At 39.6% G+C, this 16788-nt stretch overlaps 1 protein-coding gene across 1 annotated transcript in view; it reads left to right on the top strand.

Annotated features, from left to right (window-relative positions):
* The window catches only part of SUSD5 (sushi domain containing 5), a gene marked incomplete at both ends in the record, with an annotated part of 44206 nt that overhangs the window by 13582 nt on the left and 13836 nt on the right, over positions 1 to 16788 (top strand). Inside the window, one exon of the mRNA XM_080340251.1 lies at positions 10850 to 10968. Coding sequence (XP_080196377.1) covers positions 10850 to 10968 — 119 coding nt within the window. The remainder of the gene's footprint in view (positions 1 to 10849; positions 10969 to 16788) is intronic.

Below are 16788 nucleotides of genomic sequence, written 5' to 3'. Positions count from 1 at the left end.
TCTTTCCCCTGAAGGAAAATGGATTAGACATTGACAGTAGAAGTAAACAGAAACAAATGATGTGAGTAAAGTCACTATAGTGTTGCAGATTTTCTGACATGGTTCAGTCCTTCTTCCACCACATAAACTTAAAACTGAACAGAAGCTCTAGAAGAGCTGTAAGGACTTTTTCACCTCTAGATTGATTTTCCAGGTTTTGTGCAAGTCAGTGATTTGTTCACTTCTGATGACTATTTTATGGCCTTAGTGAATAGTTACAATCCTACTCCGAGTAAATATATCAATCACTATTGGCTTTATTATTATTTTTACTTTATTAAAAAGTAAAATTATTACTTTATTATTATGACTTTATTAAAAATTATTATTTTTACATCCTAATAAGGGCTGGAAGCCCATGGGAGTTTCTACTGTTATGACTGAGGCACATCACTGAGCCAGCATGAGCATGTTTACACTGCCTGCTCTCTGGGCTAAACCTCTTATGTTGGCAAAGATGAGAATTCAGTCTGAAGAACTGGCCCAATTTAGGTGACTGTCAAATTTCTGGTGATTCATATGTAAATATGGATCCATATGTAAATATGTACAGATTTTGAGATTATAATGGGATGTCTGCTGTTGGGCCCAATGAGGTTGTGGCCACCCAGCTCACACCAACCTGGTTCTTCCTGGCCCACTGCAGTGACTGTTGTCTCCTCAGCTGTGCTGGTAGAGCTACTTGTCTCTTGTATCTTTTAAGTCAGAAGTGAACAGGGTGGGCAACCAGCTGCTGGTTAGGGTGCTAAAAATCATCATTTTGCAGAGAGTGGTGCTGCTGGAAGAAGACACCAGTCTGCTAGTGGAAATGCTCATGTTATGCTCTCTTATCCACTTCAGTCTCTCCAAACCGGGTTAGCCCAAGCAGCAGGTCTTCACAAATATGGTTCACTTCAACAGACGTAGGATGGAAATTGCTTAAACAAATAGATCCCTGCCAGCAAATCCAAAGAGACAATAAACTGGGTGGTTTTGTGGTTTGAGGAGCCTGGGCCAGAACCTCTTTCACAGGCATAAGGGAATGTTTTTATCTTCCGCCTTCAGTTGTTCAAACCAACCGAATTCTGAGTTCAGGGCTCTTCTCACAGGCAAGTCGCTGGCAGGTCCAAAGGCTAGGGAACTTCTTAGAGAAGAGCCACTGACAAGTGGATAAGGGTAAGAGGATGAGGAGGTAATTTCTTCCAGCATTTACAAGTCAGTCCTGACATGTGTAACTTATAAGGCATTACACATTGTTACATTTCAGGAAATGAAATGTTGTTAGGCAGGTCTCATTTGTCAGATGAGCCCTAATAGCTATTTATACTAAAAATGAAACTCTCACAACTTATTTGCATGTCAGACAAGTGAGTCAGTAAAACCAGCAAGCGATCTGCCATAATATAAATGAAAAAAAGGTGGCAGAGATCTCTGAAGGGCTCTCACTGCTATCTTTTGAATTCAGATGTCATACTGGAAAACCTTGTGTCAAGTCCTGTAGGGTCTTATGTTAATTTCTGGGGTTTTTAAAATGTTTAAAGTTAATATGATGCAATTTTTCTTCTGATCAGCCTTATGCACAGAATATTGGAAAGCAGCTATTTATTTTAGAATTTGTAAACATCCTCAACAGCTTCTATTAAGATATTCTTAGCAAATTTACTCATTTCCATCACTTTTCTAGGACTGAAAAGCTGAAGCTGTCCTATTCCCTATCCCACCCCTCTTTATCTGCAAAAGAATGAAGCCATGTCTCCCTTCTATAAGGGCTTTGAAGATCTGCATAGGCCTTCTGTTCTATGATAGACCTCCTGCAGGGCTGTCAACCTGTTTATTTGCATGAAATTGCCCCAAGCTGGTTCATACCCAGTCCCTGGAGGATTTATTTCAGAGGGGAGTGAGCAAGCAGAGTCAGCTAGCATAAGCCTTGCTGTGGGAGTCAGAAGACTGGGGTTCTTTTCTTGGCTGACCACAGACCAGATGTTTGCTGCTGGGGAAATTACTTCATTTCTATTTTTCCTTCCTTTTGTTAGCTCTTTGGGTTTTGCACTGACTCCTATTGAATGCTTCTATAGTGTCAAACACAACAGGGCCCTCACTGCAGATGACACCAGTGGGAAATGTAATAATAAGACTCAGAAATTATATTTCACAAGAGTACCTACTTCTTTTTCTGCCTACTCTGTGGGACTTGCCCAACATCTGGCAGTAGGGTAATAACAGCACGTTTCTTGGGAAAGAAAAAAACAATATGCAAGGAATAAAATAAGGGTCAGCCACTAACCCTTGCCAGTCCTCTCATCTGTGTGTGTGTAAACCCTTGAACTTGTGGGCCCTGTGAAATCTGTCCACGTGTACATGCTATAACAGGCCCGCTTGCTTATTTGCAGAGAAGCAGTCCTAACGATATGTCAGTTTGGCAAGCTGTCTGTCTTATTTTGAGGCTGTGCCCAAGCTACCTGATGATAATACATATGAATTTGCTCCCAGACATGTGGATGAAGTAGGTCAATTAATTCCCTTCAAGAGAAAAATCCAGACATAGCTGACAGGACATGGTCCAATTCAAAATGCTAAAATTGCTTATGAAACTGTCTGAGGAGGTCTTGCACTCTGACGTGCCTTCATGTCACAAACTCTAGTCTTGCAAACCACAGCTGGTGTCGTGCTCTGATAGAAGATGACTTTGTCTTCTCATTGTTTCTTGTCGATCATCTCAGAAATTCTCATATAGTGAAAAAACAAACTAATTGTGTTTCAGGAATATGGATTTCTACATGAAGTTCAGTCAAGAGATTTGAATTTAACGTATGGACATGGCCAGTTTACTCCAAGGAATGATATCACTGAGTAGTGTGGACATGAGCCACTTTGCATCGGCTTTGGGGGGAATGCAAATCTTTTCTTGGCACAACTTGAGAAGACAGCCTGGGCAAAGTATGACAGACATAGTTCTTGTAAATCAGATATCCCAATAACTGAATAATTTTTTAGAAAATGTACTTTTTCAGGAAAAGCATCATACAGAAGAAAATACATTTTGATGGATTTTCTAGGAAAAGCACCCAAAACACCATCTGCTGAACTTTAGCATCAAAGTCCTTAGAGTAGCCATTTATTTAGCTGAGACTCACATTTTTACATTGTATTTTTACTGGGAGGTTCTTTTTTAAGAAATTTGAGGGCTTTAGCAAAACTTCGGCACGAAAGGTAGGGGTATGCCAGTGAAATTCATTGATGCCAAAGGCTTAGAACTCATTGTTAAGACCAAGGAAAACCACAATACTGAACACGAAAGTAAGCCTCATTTCAGAGATGGAGTAACAGAAATGGGGTGCGATGTAACAGTATTACCTGAAGTCTAAAAGGAATTTCTACCTTAAGCTAGCACTTAGCTGTCCTGGGGAGCCCTGTACCCCTGAGACCCCGGATGAAGCCAGGTCAATGGAGGAGTTTGCTTTAGTTGATGAGGACTGGGTTAAGGAGCAATTAAGTAGTCTGGACATCCATAAATCCATGGGTCCAGATGGGATGCATCCACGGGTGCTGAGGGAGCTGGCTGAGGTCATTGCTGGACTGCTCTCCATCATCTTTGCCAAGTCTTGGGAAATGGGAGAGGTGCCCGAGGATTGGAGGAAAGCAAATGTCACTCCAATCTTCAAAAAGGGCAAGAAGGAGGACCCGGGTAATTATAGACCGGTCAGCCTCACCTCTGTCCCTGGGAAAGTAATGAAACAGCTTATCCTTGGTGCCATCTCAAGGCATATCAGGGATAAGAGGGTTATTAGGGGCAGTCAGCATGGCTTTACCAAGGGTAAGTCATGCTTGACCAACCTCATAGCCTTTTCTGAGAATGTAACAAGGTGGATGGATGATGGCAGAGCTGTGGATGTGGTCTACCTTGACTTCAGTAAAGCCTTTGACACAGTCTCCCACAGCATCATCACAGCTAAGTTGAGGAGGTGTGGCCTAGACAACAGAGTAGTGAGGTGGGTTACGAACTGGCTTAAGGAGAGAAGCCAGAGAGTGGTAGTCAATGGTGCGGAGTCTAGTTGGAGGCCAGTATCTAGTGGAGTGCCTCAGGGGTCTGTACTGGGGCCAATATTATTCAATATATTCATTAACGATTTAGACGAGGGAATAGAGTGTACTATCAGCAAGTTTGCTGATGACACTAAGCTGGGAGGAGGGGCTGACACGCCAGAAGGCTGTGCTGCCATCCAGCGAGACCTGGACAGGCTAGAGAGTTGGGCGGGGAATAACCTAATGAAATTTAACAAGGAAAAGTGTAGAGTCCTGCATCTGGGCAGGAACAACCCCAGGTTCCAGTATAGGTTGGGAAATTACATATTAGAGAGCAGTGTAGGGGAAAGGGACCTGGGGGTCCTGGTGGACAACAGGATGACCATGAGCCAGCACTGTGCCCTTGTGGCCAAGAAGGCCAATGGCATCCTGGGGTGTATTAGAAGGGGGGTGGTTAGTAGATCAAGAGAGGTCCTCCTTCCCCTCTACTCTGCCCTGGTGAGACCACATCTGGAATATTGTGTCCGGTTCTGGGCCCCTCAGTTCAAGAAGGACAGGGAACTGCTGGAGAGGGTCCAGCGTAGGGCAACAAAGATGATTAAGGGAGTGGAGCACCTCCCTTATGAGGAAAGGCTGAGGGAGCTGGGTCTCTTTAGTTTGGAGAAGAGGAGACTGAGGGGTGACCTTATTAATGTTTATAAATATATAAAGGGTGAGTGCCATGAGGATGGAGCCAGGCTCTTCTCGTTGGCAAACAATGATAGGACAAGGGGTAATGGGATCAAGCTGGAACACAAGAGGTTCCACTTAAATTTGAGAAAAAACTTCTTCTCAGTAAGGGTGACAGGCACTGGAACAGGCTGCCCAGGGAGGTTGTGGAGTCTCCTTCTCTGGAGACATTCAAGACCCACCTGGACATGTTCCTGTGCCACCTCACCTAGGCGTTCCTGCTCCAGCAGGGGGATTGGACTAGATGATCTTTTGAGGTCCCTTCCAATCCCAAACATACTGTGATACTGTGATTAGCTGGAAAAGGCAGAGCAGGAGAAAGAGCTGGGTGTAGTCATAGAACACAGGACAGCAGTGAGCCTGTCATAAATAAAATAAAATAAAATAAAATAATTATATAACTCACACAAAATTTGTGAAAAAAATTAAACACAGTCCTCCTAAAGGTCATCCAGCAGCTCTTTCAGAGAGAGGACAGTACCAAAGGGCCTCAATGAGGCACTGGGAAGGCACCACTTGCAATAGTGCAATGTAATAATTCTTGGCACCCAAACTCAGAAGGGATGACTTCAGACCAGGATCAGTCCAACAAAACACCTCACCTATCAGAAGTTATTAAAGGCCATCAGTTTGTTTAGCCTAGCAAAATGATGGCAGAAAGGGGATATGTTCACTCTTAGCAAATGCACAAGAGGGACTAATACCAAGATTTTAACTTGCCAATTAGTTCTAACGAGGTTGATTTTCTAATTTTCAAAAGAACTTTTCATATTTTGCTCCTTTTTTTAGAATCTCTGTAACGTTTTGTCCTATCTGAGAGCTCTCTGTCTGCGCATTGTGCCTCTTTGTAAATTAATAGCATTCAGCATTTTTTTTAAATTTTTTAAATGCTTTGATAACTAATCAATAACATCTCTTATGAAAGCCATGGATTAAACTGGAGTTCCTAAAAAGAAATTGGGTAAAACCAACTTTATAGTGACACTTGACATATCTTTGAGCACCCCACTAGTCCAGACCAGGAAGCAACACAATCCTCCTCTACATGCACTAAGAATGTTCAAATTTTATGTACATAGTGATATTATAGTAAAATGGCTATATAAAATCTTTCGTACTAAGCTACAGTATGAAAATCTGCACGAATGAGCCATATTTATTTAATGAACAGAGGCCTTACTATTGCAGTAGTCATACGTACAATTTTAAGTACAAAAGGCTGCATTTTGGTGTATATTTTTAAGAATCTAAAGGATATTGGTTCTGCCTGGGTAAGACCTCCTTTTGACATTTCCAGTGGCAGTATTGCTGTTGGAATGTCTTCATGTCACACTTAGGAGCTGCTTTCTTTGGGCCGCATCCAGCCAAAATTAGCCTCTATAGTTCCCAGTCAATGGACTTTCCAAAGCCCACCTGTGCTCCACTTCATGACTTTTCAGAGAAATTTTCTTCCCTTTGGTAATCGTGAACATGTCATTTATATTTTATTTCTCATCAGAGCCAGCTTTATAATTTGCAGTTTCCCAAACTACAGAAGGGAAAGACTAAGAATAAAAATCCCTTAGTTTGGCTTCAAGACTACTGTTTTTTTTCCTCTCACCTAGTTACTGAAACACAAGTGGTAAAGCTGACCCGTGAAAAAAATTAGCATAGGATGTTAAAGATTTATCTTGACTAAGAAAAGTGATGAAGTTTTTAACTTTCTAATTAGGGAATTCTTGTTATATTATGTTGTGAATCAGACTTTCACAGTGTTTCAACTAACACATTGTTGATGATGTTCTTCTGAGTCGAATATATTAATATGCAAGATCATGCTACTATGAATAAATGTCATAAGACCATTCTGACTCAGTTCAGTGAATTTATTGACTAAGACCACAAAACTCACAATCAACTGGCAGATAAAGTAGCGACTACAAAGGATCCCAGTCACACCTACTGGTTTCTGTGGATCACGCTATGCCATATAAACTCAGCTGTTAACATCATATGTTTTAACTTGGGTTTACTGAAAAATTTAAGTATTATAAAACTGCTACGTAATTATCTTAGAAAGTAGAAGTACTGGTGGATACTACTATCAAAAAAATATATAATTTATATATAAGTATTATGTGTTTATTATATGTATTTATTGTAGATGCATATATACAATACATAAAATTAGATATCATTATATGGCTTGAGTGTATCATTATGATATATTTCATAACATATTACGTAATGACATTATGGCATATTGTGAAATAAATACTATTCATGCCAGCTTTTCTGCTATTTCCTTCTTTTAATAGAGGAATTAGGTGAAGTGTGAAATATACTAATTACTCATTGGTTACATAATGGATTAGGAAAAAAATTAATGAAGGCTTCTAGGAAGTCTAGTTCATACCTTATTGTGCTATATAATAAATTTTCTCCTTGTGTGTGCACATGATAAATGCAATATTTGAGTTATGTCACAGGAAAACAATTATCAGCTTGGCCACCCTCTGATCTTTCATTGTAGATACAGAGGAAGGACTGTTAATTGTTCTTAGTTGGATGAATTTTATCATGCAGCAGGAATTAAGCTGAGGTTCAACATAGCACAGAGTCTCCATGGTCTCTTGTTTTCTCACTTGAGAGGACAAGAGGCATCATGGAGCAGTTTGTCCTTCTAGGCTGGGTAGCAGTGGACTCAGAATATTCGTGATAGTTTTTGGCTTGGCTTGTCAAGGAACCAGAGGAGACATCATCAGGCATGCTCCCACTTTCCATCAGAGAGGAGGGGTTGTTGTCAACGCCACTAAAACCCTTCCTTTCCCAACTGTATTTTTACCTTACTGATAGTGTATGGCATTTACATGGTCTATAGTGACAGTATGCGTGACTGATTTTTATAATGTGATGGTGATTTCATGGCCACATAAAAATAATTTTCAGGGACACGTGGACGTTTCAAGATGTGTATTAAATATACAGGATAATAAGGGATGATCCGCCTTCTGAAGTCAGTATGTTTCTTCTCAGCATGTGTACTTTCATAAGAGATATCCATAGAAGGAAAAATAAAATTGCAATTGTTTCTTAAATACAAGGTACAAAATCATGCATTACATTGCTCTAAACATCAGATTACAATGAATGCTGAGTAATGAGCAAGTCTGTTTAAATTCAATTATTACACGAAAGTAGCAATAAATAGCATTAACATTCTCTGCATGACTACATTCTTCTAAATGGCTGAGTAGGTGGATGTACCCCTAAAATAAGTACAAAATTTGTGGCATTCTCTCAGCCATGATGCACACTCCAGTGCAACAATTCAAAATAGTAAAGAAATGAACTACACAATACATTTCCACAACCTCTCATTGAAGTGCTGGAAAGACAGGAAAAATGTACGATTTTTTTGTTTCAGCATGGCAATGCTGTTGCTGAAGAAGTTTTAAAATACATGGAGTTCTGAATTGATAGCCGTTTTTTTGTCCTCAAATGAAAAATGTAACAAAGTTAAAAGCATCAATACCTACCTTTTAGAACTGAGACAAAAGTGTACTTATGCATTTAATCCATAATTACAGATGAAAACCTAGCATTTTAGGATTTAGGGAAACATATACCCACCCTCAAGAACTCGGAGAAAATATTGTTATTGTGTAATTTTAGTCATACCTGGAGTCCTACTGGCTACAAAGAGACTATTTCTATGCCAATGGTGTTGCAGGTCTGCTCATTAGACCTACTACTGAGAAATGCTGAGCAGTCTTGATGCTCCTTTCAGCAGCAGTAATAACAGCTTACTGAAGATGTTTGGAGCTTGCAGGATTGAGCTTGTGGTAGGAAACTACTGACAGAGAAGGAGGAATGGGAGAGATGAAATTGATTTTTTTTTCCTAAAGATTTATCTAATCTCAGAAGAATTACATTAGAATGTTTGCAGTTTTAATCAGGTCAATTTTAATATGACAAAAATTCAAATTAAAGTCCTAAGGAGAAGATTAACCAGGGTCTAGTCTGTTGTAGTTAAAAAAGGGATAGGAGGAACAATTTTTAAACTGCATGTAGAAAAAAGTTTAGTGAGAAATACATATTTTAATAGGTATACAGAATACAGAATTTTAAATAAAATCAAAATAAAATACAGAATTTTAAATAAAATATGGAATTTTAAAAAATCTTAGCATCCTTTAAAACTTTTGTATTTAACATTAAATTTATATGCAAGACACATCTTTGTAAGTCTGGTCTTATTAGATAGCTGCTAAAAAATGCTCTTAAAATTAACTAACTAATCAATATATTCTGCTAACTACAAACTTGTAATTCATTGTACATGTCAGTATTTGTCTATTCAGTGTTGCCAGGCATACCTGATCTGAGTACCTAAGTGAGTGAGCAATTATGGGAAAGATTAATGTTGGTAAGTCACTTTTTGAAGGGACACATAACTGTTGCATTCACATCAGCCTTGTAAGATCTAGTGGAACAAGATGTGAATGCATACAAGTATTTTCTAATTGATGGCCTGATCCTCCCAGTCATCTGAACTCACTTTGGCAGATCAAGTAAATTTTGTCTAGGTGCCTGTGTCAGCAATGACTTAGAGGATTCAGACTTTAAATGCGTTAAATTCTAAGAGAACTTGATTTTAAACTTTTATGGAAAATATTGTCCTTCAAGTGACCCACCTCACCCCCCAAAAAAAAAAAAAATCAAGGGTTGTCTTCCTTATAAAAGAAGCATATTTGATTCAAAATCATAAAGGGGCTTTGATAGGGGATGACCTCATGTCGTTTTCCAGAGCACATGTGTGGTAAGAACCATTCTTGTATGTATGCGTGACCACCACCATATGGCTTGTTTCATGTTGCTTTTGTTTGTTTACATTACATGAACATTAAAGTTGCATATTTAAATGCTTAAAAGCTAACACATGCCAGAATGAAGATGGTCTGTACAACTGTAATTCAGCACACTTATGTAAATCAATTGTTATTTAGCAATTAAGTGCATGATCAAATGCTGGGTTTTCACTGGATCTTTTCCATGCTCAGTGAATGGGCAGTTAGTCAACATTTATTTTATTCCCTGAATTGAGTGCGAGACTGACAACAAAATTAGTTCTGCCATTGTACGATACAAAATGATGAATTTCCTCCACTGGAAGGATTCCTCTGTGGAAAGCATTTTTGTCTCGCTTTCGCTAAAATAGCTGACTGTGCAATTCTTCTACAAACCTGCTGTCCACAAAAAATAAACCCCGCACCATTAATATCCAGCTGCAAAAATTTGGGCTGAAGTAGCTTTTATAGCCTTTATAGACTTTGATGTAACCATAAAACCAGTGTTTTCTACAACAAACTGTATTCTATTTGTTAGTTTTAAGCAGACAGTAGATGAGAGAAGAAATAATTAGTAATCTCTTCCTTCACGTTTAGCATCTACACAGTTGTAAAAGCAAATACAGATTTATTACCTTTGTTCAAGCCTATGAAGGGCAACAGGATGGATTAGGTACTGCTGAGTATCAAACCAGAAGAAATAGAGTTTACACAAAGGCATGGAATTACTGATAAAAAAAATCACAGTTTTTCTTCCAAGAAGTCAAGATTAATTTTCTGAGCTTGCATGTGTTAGCTTTTGAGCAGTTAAATATGCAACCTTAATGGTCTTTTAATGTAAAATGTTAATGATTTATAATCTTTCAGACCAAATCTTGAGTTTTCTAATAATTTTTAACCAGGTGCCATCAGTAGGAATATGTATTACTGGAATGTGAGAGCAAAATGTGGCCTTAAATACTACGAGACTTGGTCTGATGTTTAGAAGTATTATAGAATATATTTAGATAAACATTCTTTATTGCTTCATATATTGTGAACTGATCTGCAGCAAACATTTTTTTTTAATTACTTCTAATTCTGCCTTAGCTTTTTTCATGGTTCTTCCCACACTAGTGCCTTATGTGCCAACTCTTAAAGAGTTAAGATGAGGCTAAAGCCTGACTACTGTGATAAAAGATCTCCAAATTTCACCTGCATGTACAACTCCAGAAGATTTCTGATTATTTTTTTCTTCTTCTTTATTTTAGGACAATTATATGCAGAAAGACGGGCAGCAAACAGCAGAGCGTGAAAGCCATTGATGTTAAAATTGAAACCGATCGCTTTGTGAATGACCAATATGATGCTTTTTGTGTAAAGGATGAAGGTCAGCACTGATATACTATCGCAATAATGCACAGTCACCGCTGTCTTGCAACATTAAAAGTTTTGCCTTCAATTTTTCTACTGCTGAGAGGCAAAGAGGGAATGTTAAGGAGTAAATCTTTATAGTAATTGTCCGCTGAGTGAGCTAACTGCTGCAAGACATTGGTCACAGGAAATAAATTGCTTTATCTTTTGTCTTTGCTGCAGTTTAGCGAGTTCAAACAGCAGTACTGATCTGGAAGAACCCATTTTGGTGTTCACAGAACATACTTTACGGAATATGGCTGGCACCAATATAACTGAGATGCCTGAAGCATCTTCCATACTCAGCAGTGTAACTGAATGTTACTCAGAAAGCTGGCTTCCAAACATGAAACACCATGCTGTTGCATGCATAGCTATCAGTACAAAACATGTGTATGCAAATAACTTCATTGTGTCCCTTTTAAAAATGTTTGTTACCAAGTGTAGATCAACCTGCTAGGAACTCTATATACCATGGATGATTCTGAAAACTGAATTATTTCCAATTTAAGTTGATGCTTAAACATTCTGATATTCAAATGCCAGAACCCACAAGCAAAGATGGATTCTGAAGGCAAAAAGTAAGTTGTTACTGACAGTCAGGATTGTGTAAAGAAGTCTGGGAATCCCTAGAACAGACTGTTGATGTCTACAGTGAATCACAGAATGTTAGGGACTGGAAGGGACCTCGAAAGATCATCGAGTCCCATCCCCCCACCAGAGCAGAAACACATAGATGAGGTTACACAGGAATGTGTCCAGATGGGTTTTGAATGTCTCCAGAGAAGGAGACTCCACAACACCCCTGGGCAGCCTGTTCCAGTGCTCTGGCACCCTCACCATGAAGAATTTTCTTCTCAAATTCAAATGGAACCTCCTGTGTTCCAGTTTGTATCCATTGCCCCTTGTCCTATCATTGGTTGTCACTGAGAAGAGCCTGGCTCCATCCTCGTGACACTCACCCTTTACATATTTATAAACATTAATGAGGTCACCCCTCAGTCTGCTCTTCTCCAAGCTAAAGAGACCCAGCTCCCTGAGCCTTTCCTCATAAGGGAGGCACTCTGAAGTTTCACATCTTATTTCCAAGAAAAACAGGGGCAAGCAGACGGCATTTACTGAGGAGCAATAAGTTCACAACACCGAGGGGCATTTTGATAAACAATCAGTGGCAGCAGTGGGAATGAAAATATGGTTGGAGCGAAATGTGGCAGAGATGATGCATATTGGATGTGCACTCAGCTATTCAAAAATCACAGTTTGACTGACCATCCTCTCAAGTAACCCTCGTGATATCAACTCCAGGCTCCGTGCTGCCATGGGCGACGCTAGCTCTGTCACTCAGTTGCTAATGTTGTCACACAAGCACCTTTGTGCTTTCTTCCATGCTGCTGCTCACATACAGGAGCAGCTCCCTGTAAACATCAGCAAAACTGTCTCATTGTCTTCCTTCAAATCTCTCTTTTGTCATCATCCCCCCCTTTGAGAAAAACCTTGCAGTGGGTGGGACAGCTGTGGGATGCTGAAATCATGGCACTGGCCACTATTGTTCCATTGTGCCCTTGTGCTCCCCTGTGTGTCTCCACCTGCTGCATCCAAGCTTACACATAGATGCTGGATCTTGGGGAAGAAACTGTTTGCCTTTTGCATTTGGTTACTGCTCGTGGTAAGGAGGCAGTAAAAGTGAAGATAAGAACATAGTTTGGCAATGCTTGTTGGAAAGGAATACCACAGAGGACTAAGAAACTGCGTAGTTAAACCTAGGGGGAAATTTGCATTGTTTTCAAAGAGACAATTTATGAACAACTTGTTTTGTACAAGGCAGGGAGTTTCCTGGTGACAGAATGGGACCATCATGCCAATGCACTCACCAAATAGTCCTTCCACGCAGAAACGTTTCTGGATGACAATAAGGTCCCCTCTTCTTTGAATATATATAAAAAAATTGCGGATGCAGAGTCGATATTTTAATAGAAAGGCTTAAGTGAAGTTGCATGGCAGAGCCTAGTCTGTGGCTACCATGAAAAGAACAAAGTCCAGAGAAGAAATAGCCTTAGCATGCAATTGTAACACACAGTAACACTCAGGCCAGCACAAAGCAGTTGACTGATGAAAGAACATCCTACACCTCAGGGGTGCCACTTAAAGTTTTGGGAAGTAAATATCCAGTAAGAAGCATCAACAACAAACCCTGCAGCACAGCCTCAGATGTAGCATATCTGTTCTGCTGTTTTGTACATGTGGCTAATAACTACATATCTAAGTTATAATTAATGAATTGTTTCTTACTTGAAACCTCCTCATTTTTTTTCTTTTAGAGAAGTAGACGTTGCTTTTAATTTATATGATTTCAATTATAATACAGTATTACATTAGTAATAAGACCTATATATTGAAATGAAGTACAAAAAGGAAGTTGTTTGGCCCCGTTGAAAGTGATCAATCCCAAGTTTCTTACACTGACACCTGTGTCCCCATGCACAATTACTGCAAAAATTTAACTTCTTCTCAGACGGGCTCAGACAGACTGTTAAGTTGAAGACGGACAGAGGGAACAGTCACATCAGCCTTCTGCAGAAGCTATATTGATAACTCTTCACAACTCTATTTTCAGTTCTTAGGGTTGTGCAAAGGGCATCTTGAACCACAATGAAACTTCTAGTACAAACCATCACAAAATTCCCTTCTTAGGCCTTGATTTAGAATTCATCTTCTCTTGATTAACATTTAGTACAGGAGTGCGTTCTGTCGAATTGCTTAAGCATACACTTCAGAGTACCTCAACAGCCAGTTGTGGTCAAATGCCAGCAAGAGCTCTGGTTGTGCTTACAGAATCAGGCTCCTACAAATAAAAATTCTGAAGAGACAGATACCTTTTTTTTTTGTGTGCTTCTCAAATGGATTTCATTCTGTACACACAGAAGAATCACAAAAATCTTTGGTATTAAGTGATATGTTTTACACAGAATCGGTACTAAGAGTTATGTTTGACAGGGAACAACGGAGCTGTAATGTTTTATGAATGGTGTGAACATAGCTGCAGTTTTCTCAGTATAGAGAAATGTGTCTTCTCAGTTGCTCATAAACAAATGTTTTATACAGCCATTAGAGTCAACAAGACAGCTCTGAACCAGCTCAGGATCTGCTGAGATCAGAAACTTCCTTTCCTAGCCATGAGTGCCAAAAACTATCTAAAAATATATTAGATTCTGACTATTCTGAAAATGGAGTATTGCATGTAGATCAGATCTGGCCCACAGAGTGCGTGTTTACTCTCTATCAAAGCCCATAAGAAAACACCTCAAAGTATAGAAAGATAAAGCAAGAAAAACAGAAAGGTGGATTTTTTTCTACCAGCCTTATTTTTTTGTAGGACCACATACCATTTGATTTTGTATGTGTATAATCCTCTCAGTTCTCTTTCTTGTATTTTTTTTTAAATGCAACAAAGGAAAGATCTCTTTCTTAATAGCTCCCACGTTTTGCTGTTTTTTTCCGGTGACCCACTGATATTTACAGGCAATAAGTAAGTTCTCTGTTCCATAAGGCTTTGATTTGCTGCCACCATAGAAAAACTAAACAGGCAGCAACTTGTAGTAGCATACAGCATAAATGCAAATCAAACTTTGCTAAACATGACTGCTGTCTCCAGATACCCATCAAAGCTTCATGGCTTATGTACATATTTCAGTTTGCCTTTTTCAGCAGTAAGAAAAAAATAAATTAATGTGTTATTTATATCAAACATATTAAATAGACTTTACAAGAGCAAGCTGCAATTTGCTTTATGTAATATTGGAACCATTTCTTTGTCATGGTTTGCTGTGGATATGAAGTTTTAATTTTTTTCATTGCTACAGCTTTCTTTTCCAGAGCTTTGCATATAGCTGACAGTTAATTTCCCACTACCTGGAGATGTCATTTAAACTAATAAATTCTGACAAGCCCTATCTGATGAAAGAGCTATTGGCCTGCTAACTTGGGTACAAGCAGCACTTATACTGTTGAGTTTTGGTTCTTTGTACTCTATTTGTACTCAGTATTCTTACCCCAAACCAAAAATTCCATATACTTCAGTGTCTCTGCAATCAAGAAGAAAAACAAACAGCCACAATTATGTTTCATAGGGCTGAGCATTAGGAGTTGCATTTTCCAGTTTCTTAATGGTGAGATGACATCTTATAAATTCCAGTGGTTCCTCTGGAAAAAACTCCACTGAATTGGATGGTTGTAGCAGGGGATGTTTTACGTCAAAGAGGGTGTTTCATGTCAGCTTTCAGAGCATGGTACACAGTTAAAGTAGCAATTGTAGATAATCAGATTTTGGTAGATTCCTCATTCTGCCAGGTGGCATGGAAGCAGAAAGCTGCATGTTTTTAATGTTGATGGGGGGTTTTTTTGCATTGATCTTAGGCTATCCTTGCTGTAGACAGTACTTTATCAAGACATCTCAAAAAAAATTTACAAATTGATGAGATGCTTCTAGTTTAAATCAAGAAGGTGTTTCTGGAGGAATCTGCATTGGGGAGGAGGAGTGCTGTGTTCTCGAAGTGACTTGTGTCAAGTCTTTGCCAGGAACCACCTGTCACAAACTCCTTTCCATACATGGTTTGGAGTAGAAGTTACTCTTCAGAGAGGCCATAATTCCTAAAAGCCAATCATGACTGAGTGTGTTAACTCAACAAAGGCCGTCTTCAATCTCTTGTAAGAAATAGTTACTGAGTCTCCAGAAGATCTGTAACCAAAGTCATCACTAGCCCAAACATTTCTACGCTTAACACAAAGCTTTGCTCTGCCACTTACTCCCATTCCATTGTAAGATGTTGACCATATCTTGATTTCTACTAATGTATATTGAGTTCTTTATTGGCTATGGTGGTGATTTTCACCCCAGGAAACAGCCTGTGCCCAATTACTGCTGACATGAGGATCTCCTCTGTCCTTCGGCATTGCCTTATATCTGTGCCATGCTGTCTCACTGTGTAAACCAGTCCATCCTTGCTTACTGGAGGAGAGCTATCAATGTATGGAGCCCTGTTAGGTGTTTGACTTCACTGTCAATATGTGGCAAACTCAGGAAGGGTCACGATGTCCAGGACAGGATTCCACATTTCCAGGTTTGAGATGTGATCTCACACACAAGCAGGCAGAGCATGAGATCTGCTGGATGGGGCCTGAGTATATTTGGGATCTTATTTATGCTTATAAATATCTCAAGGGTGGGTGTCAAGAGGATGGGACCAGACTCCTTTCAGTGTTGCCCAATGATAGGATGAGGGGCAACAGGCATAGGCTTAGGCACAGGAGGTTTCATCTAAAAATGAGGAGAAACTTTGTTACATTGGGGGTGCCAGAGCACTGGAACAGGCTGCCCAGAGGGGTTGTGGAGTCTCTTTCTCTGGAGACATTCAAAACCTGCCTGGACATACTCCTGTGTGATCTGCTCTAGATGTACCTGCTTTAGCAGGTGGGTTGGGCTAGATGATCTCCAGAGGTCCCTTCCAACCCCAACCATTCTGTGATTCTGTGATTTTGTGATTCTGTGATCAAGCACATTAGGCTCTTCTACTGGCAAACGTGCACTGGGCTAATTTTTTAGCAAGCACTAAGAATGTATGCTGGTTTGTGGGAGGATAGATGAGGGGAAAAGCAGTACTATAGATGGAGAGTTCAGCACTGGGGGAACCCAGTCCTCATCTACCAGCATTACCCCTCTAGGCAATCCCTGTGGTCGCCTTGACAAAAAGCACTACTGTTTCTCTACATGACAAGCTGCTGCCAACACACCCTCCGTCAC

Source organism: Nesoenas mayeri, assembly GCF_963082525.1.
Source record: "Nesoenas mayeri genome assembly, chromosome: 2".
Taxonomy (NCBI): Eukaryota; Metazoa; Chordata; class Aves; order Columbiformes; family Columbidae; genus Nesoenas; species Nesoenas mayeri.
This window is presented reverse-complemented; position numbering and strand designations above follow the sequence as displayed.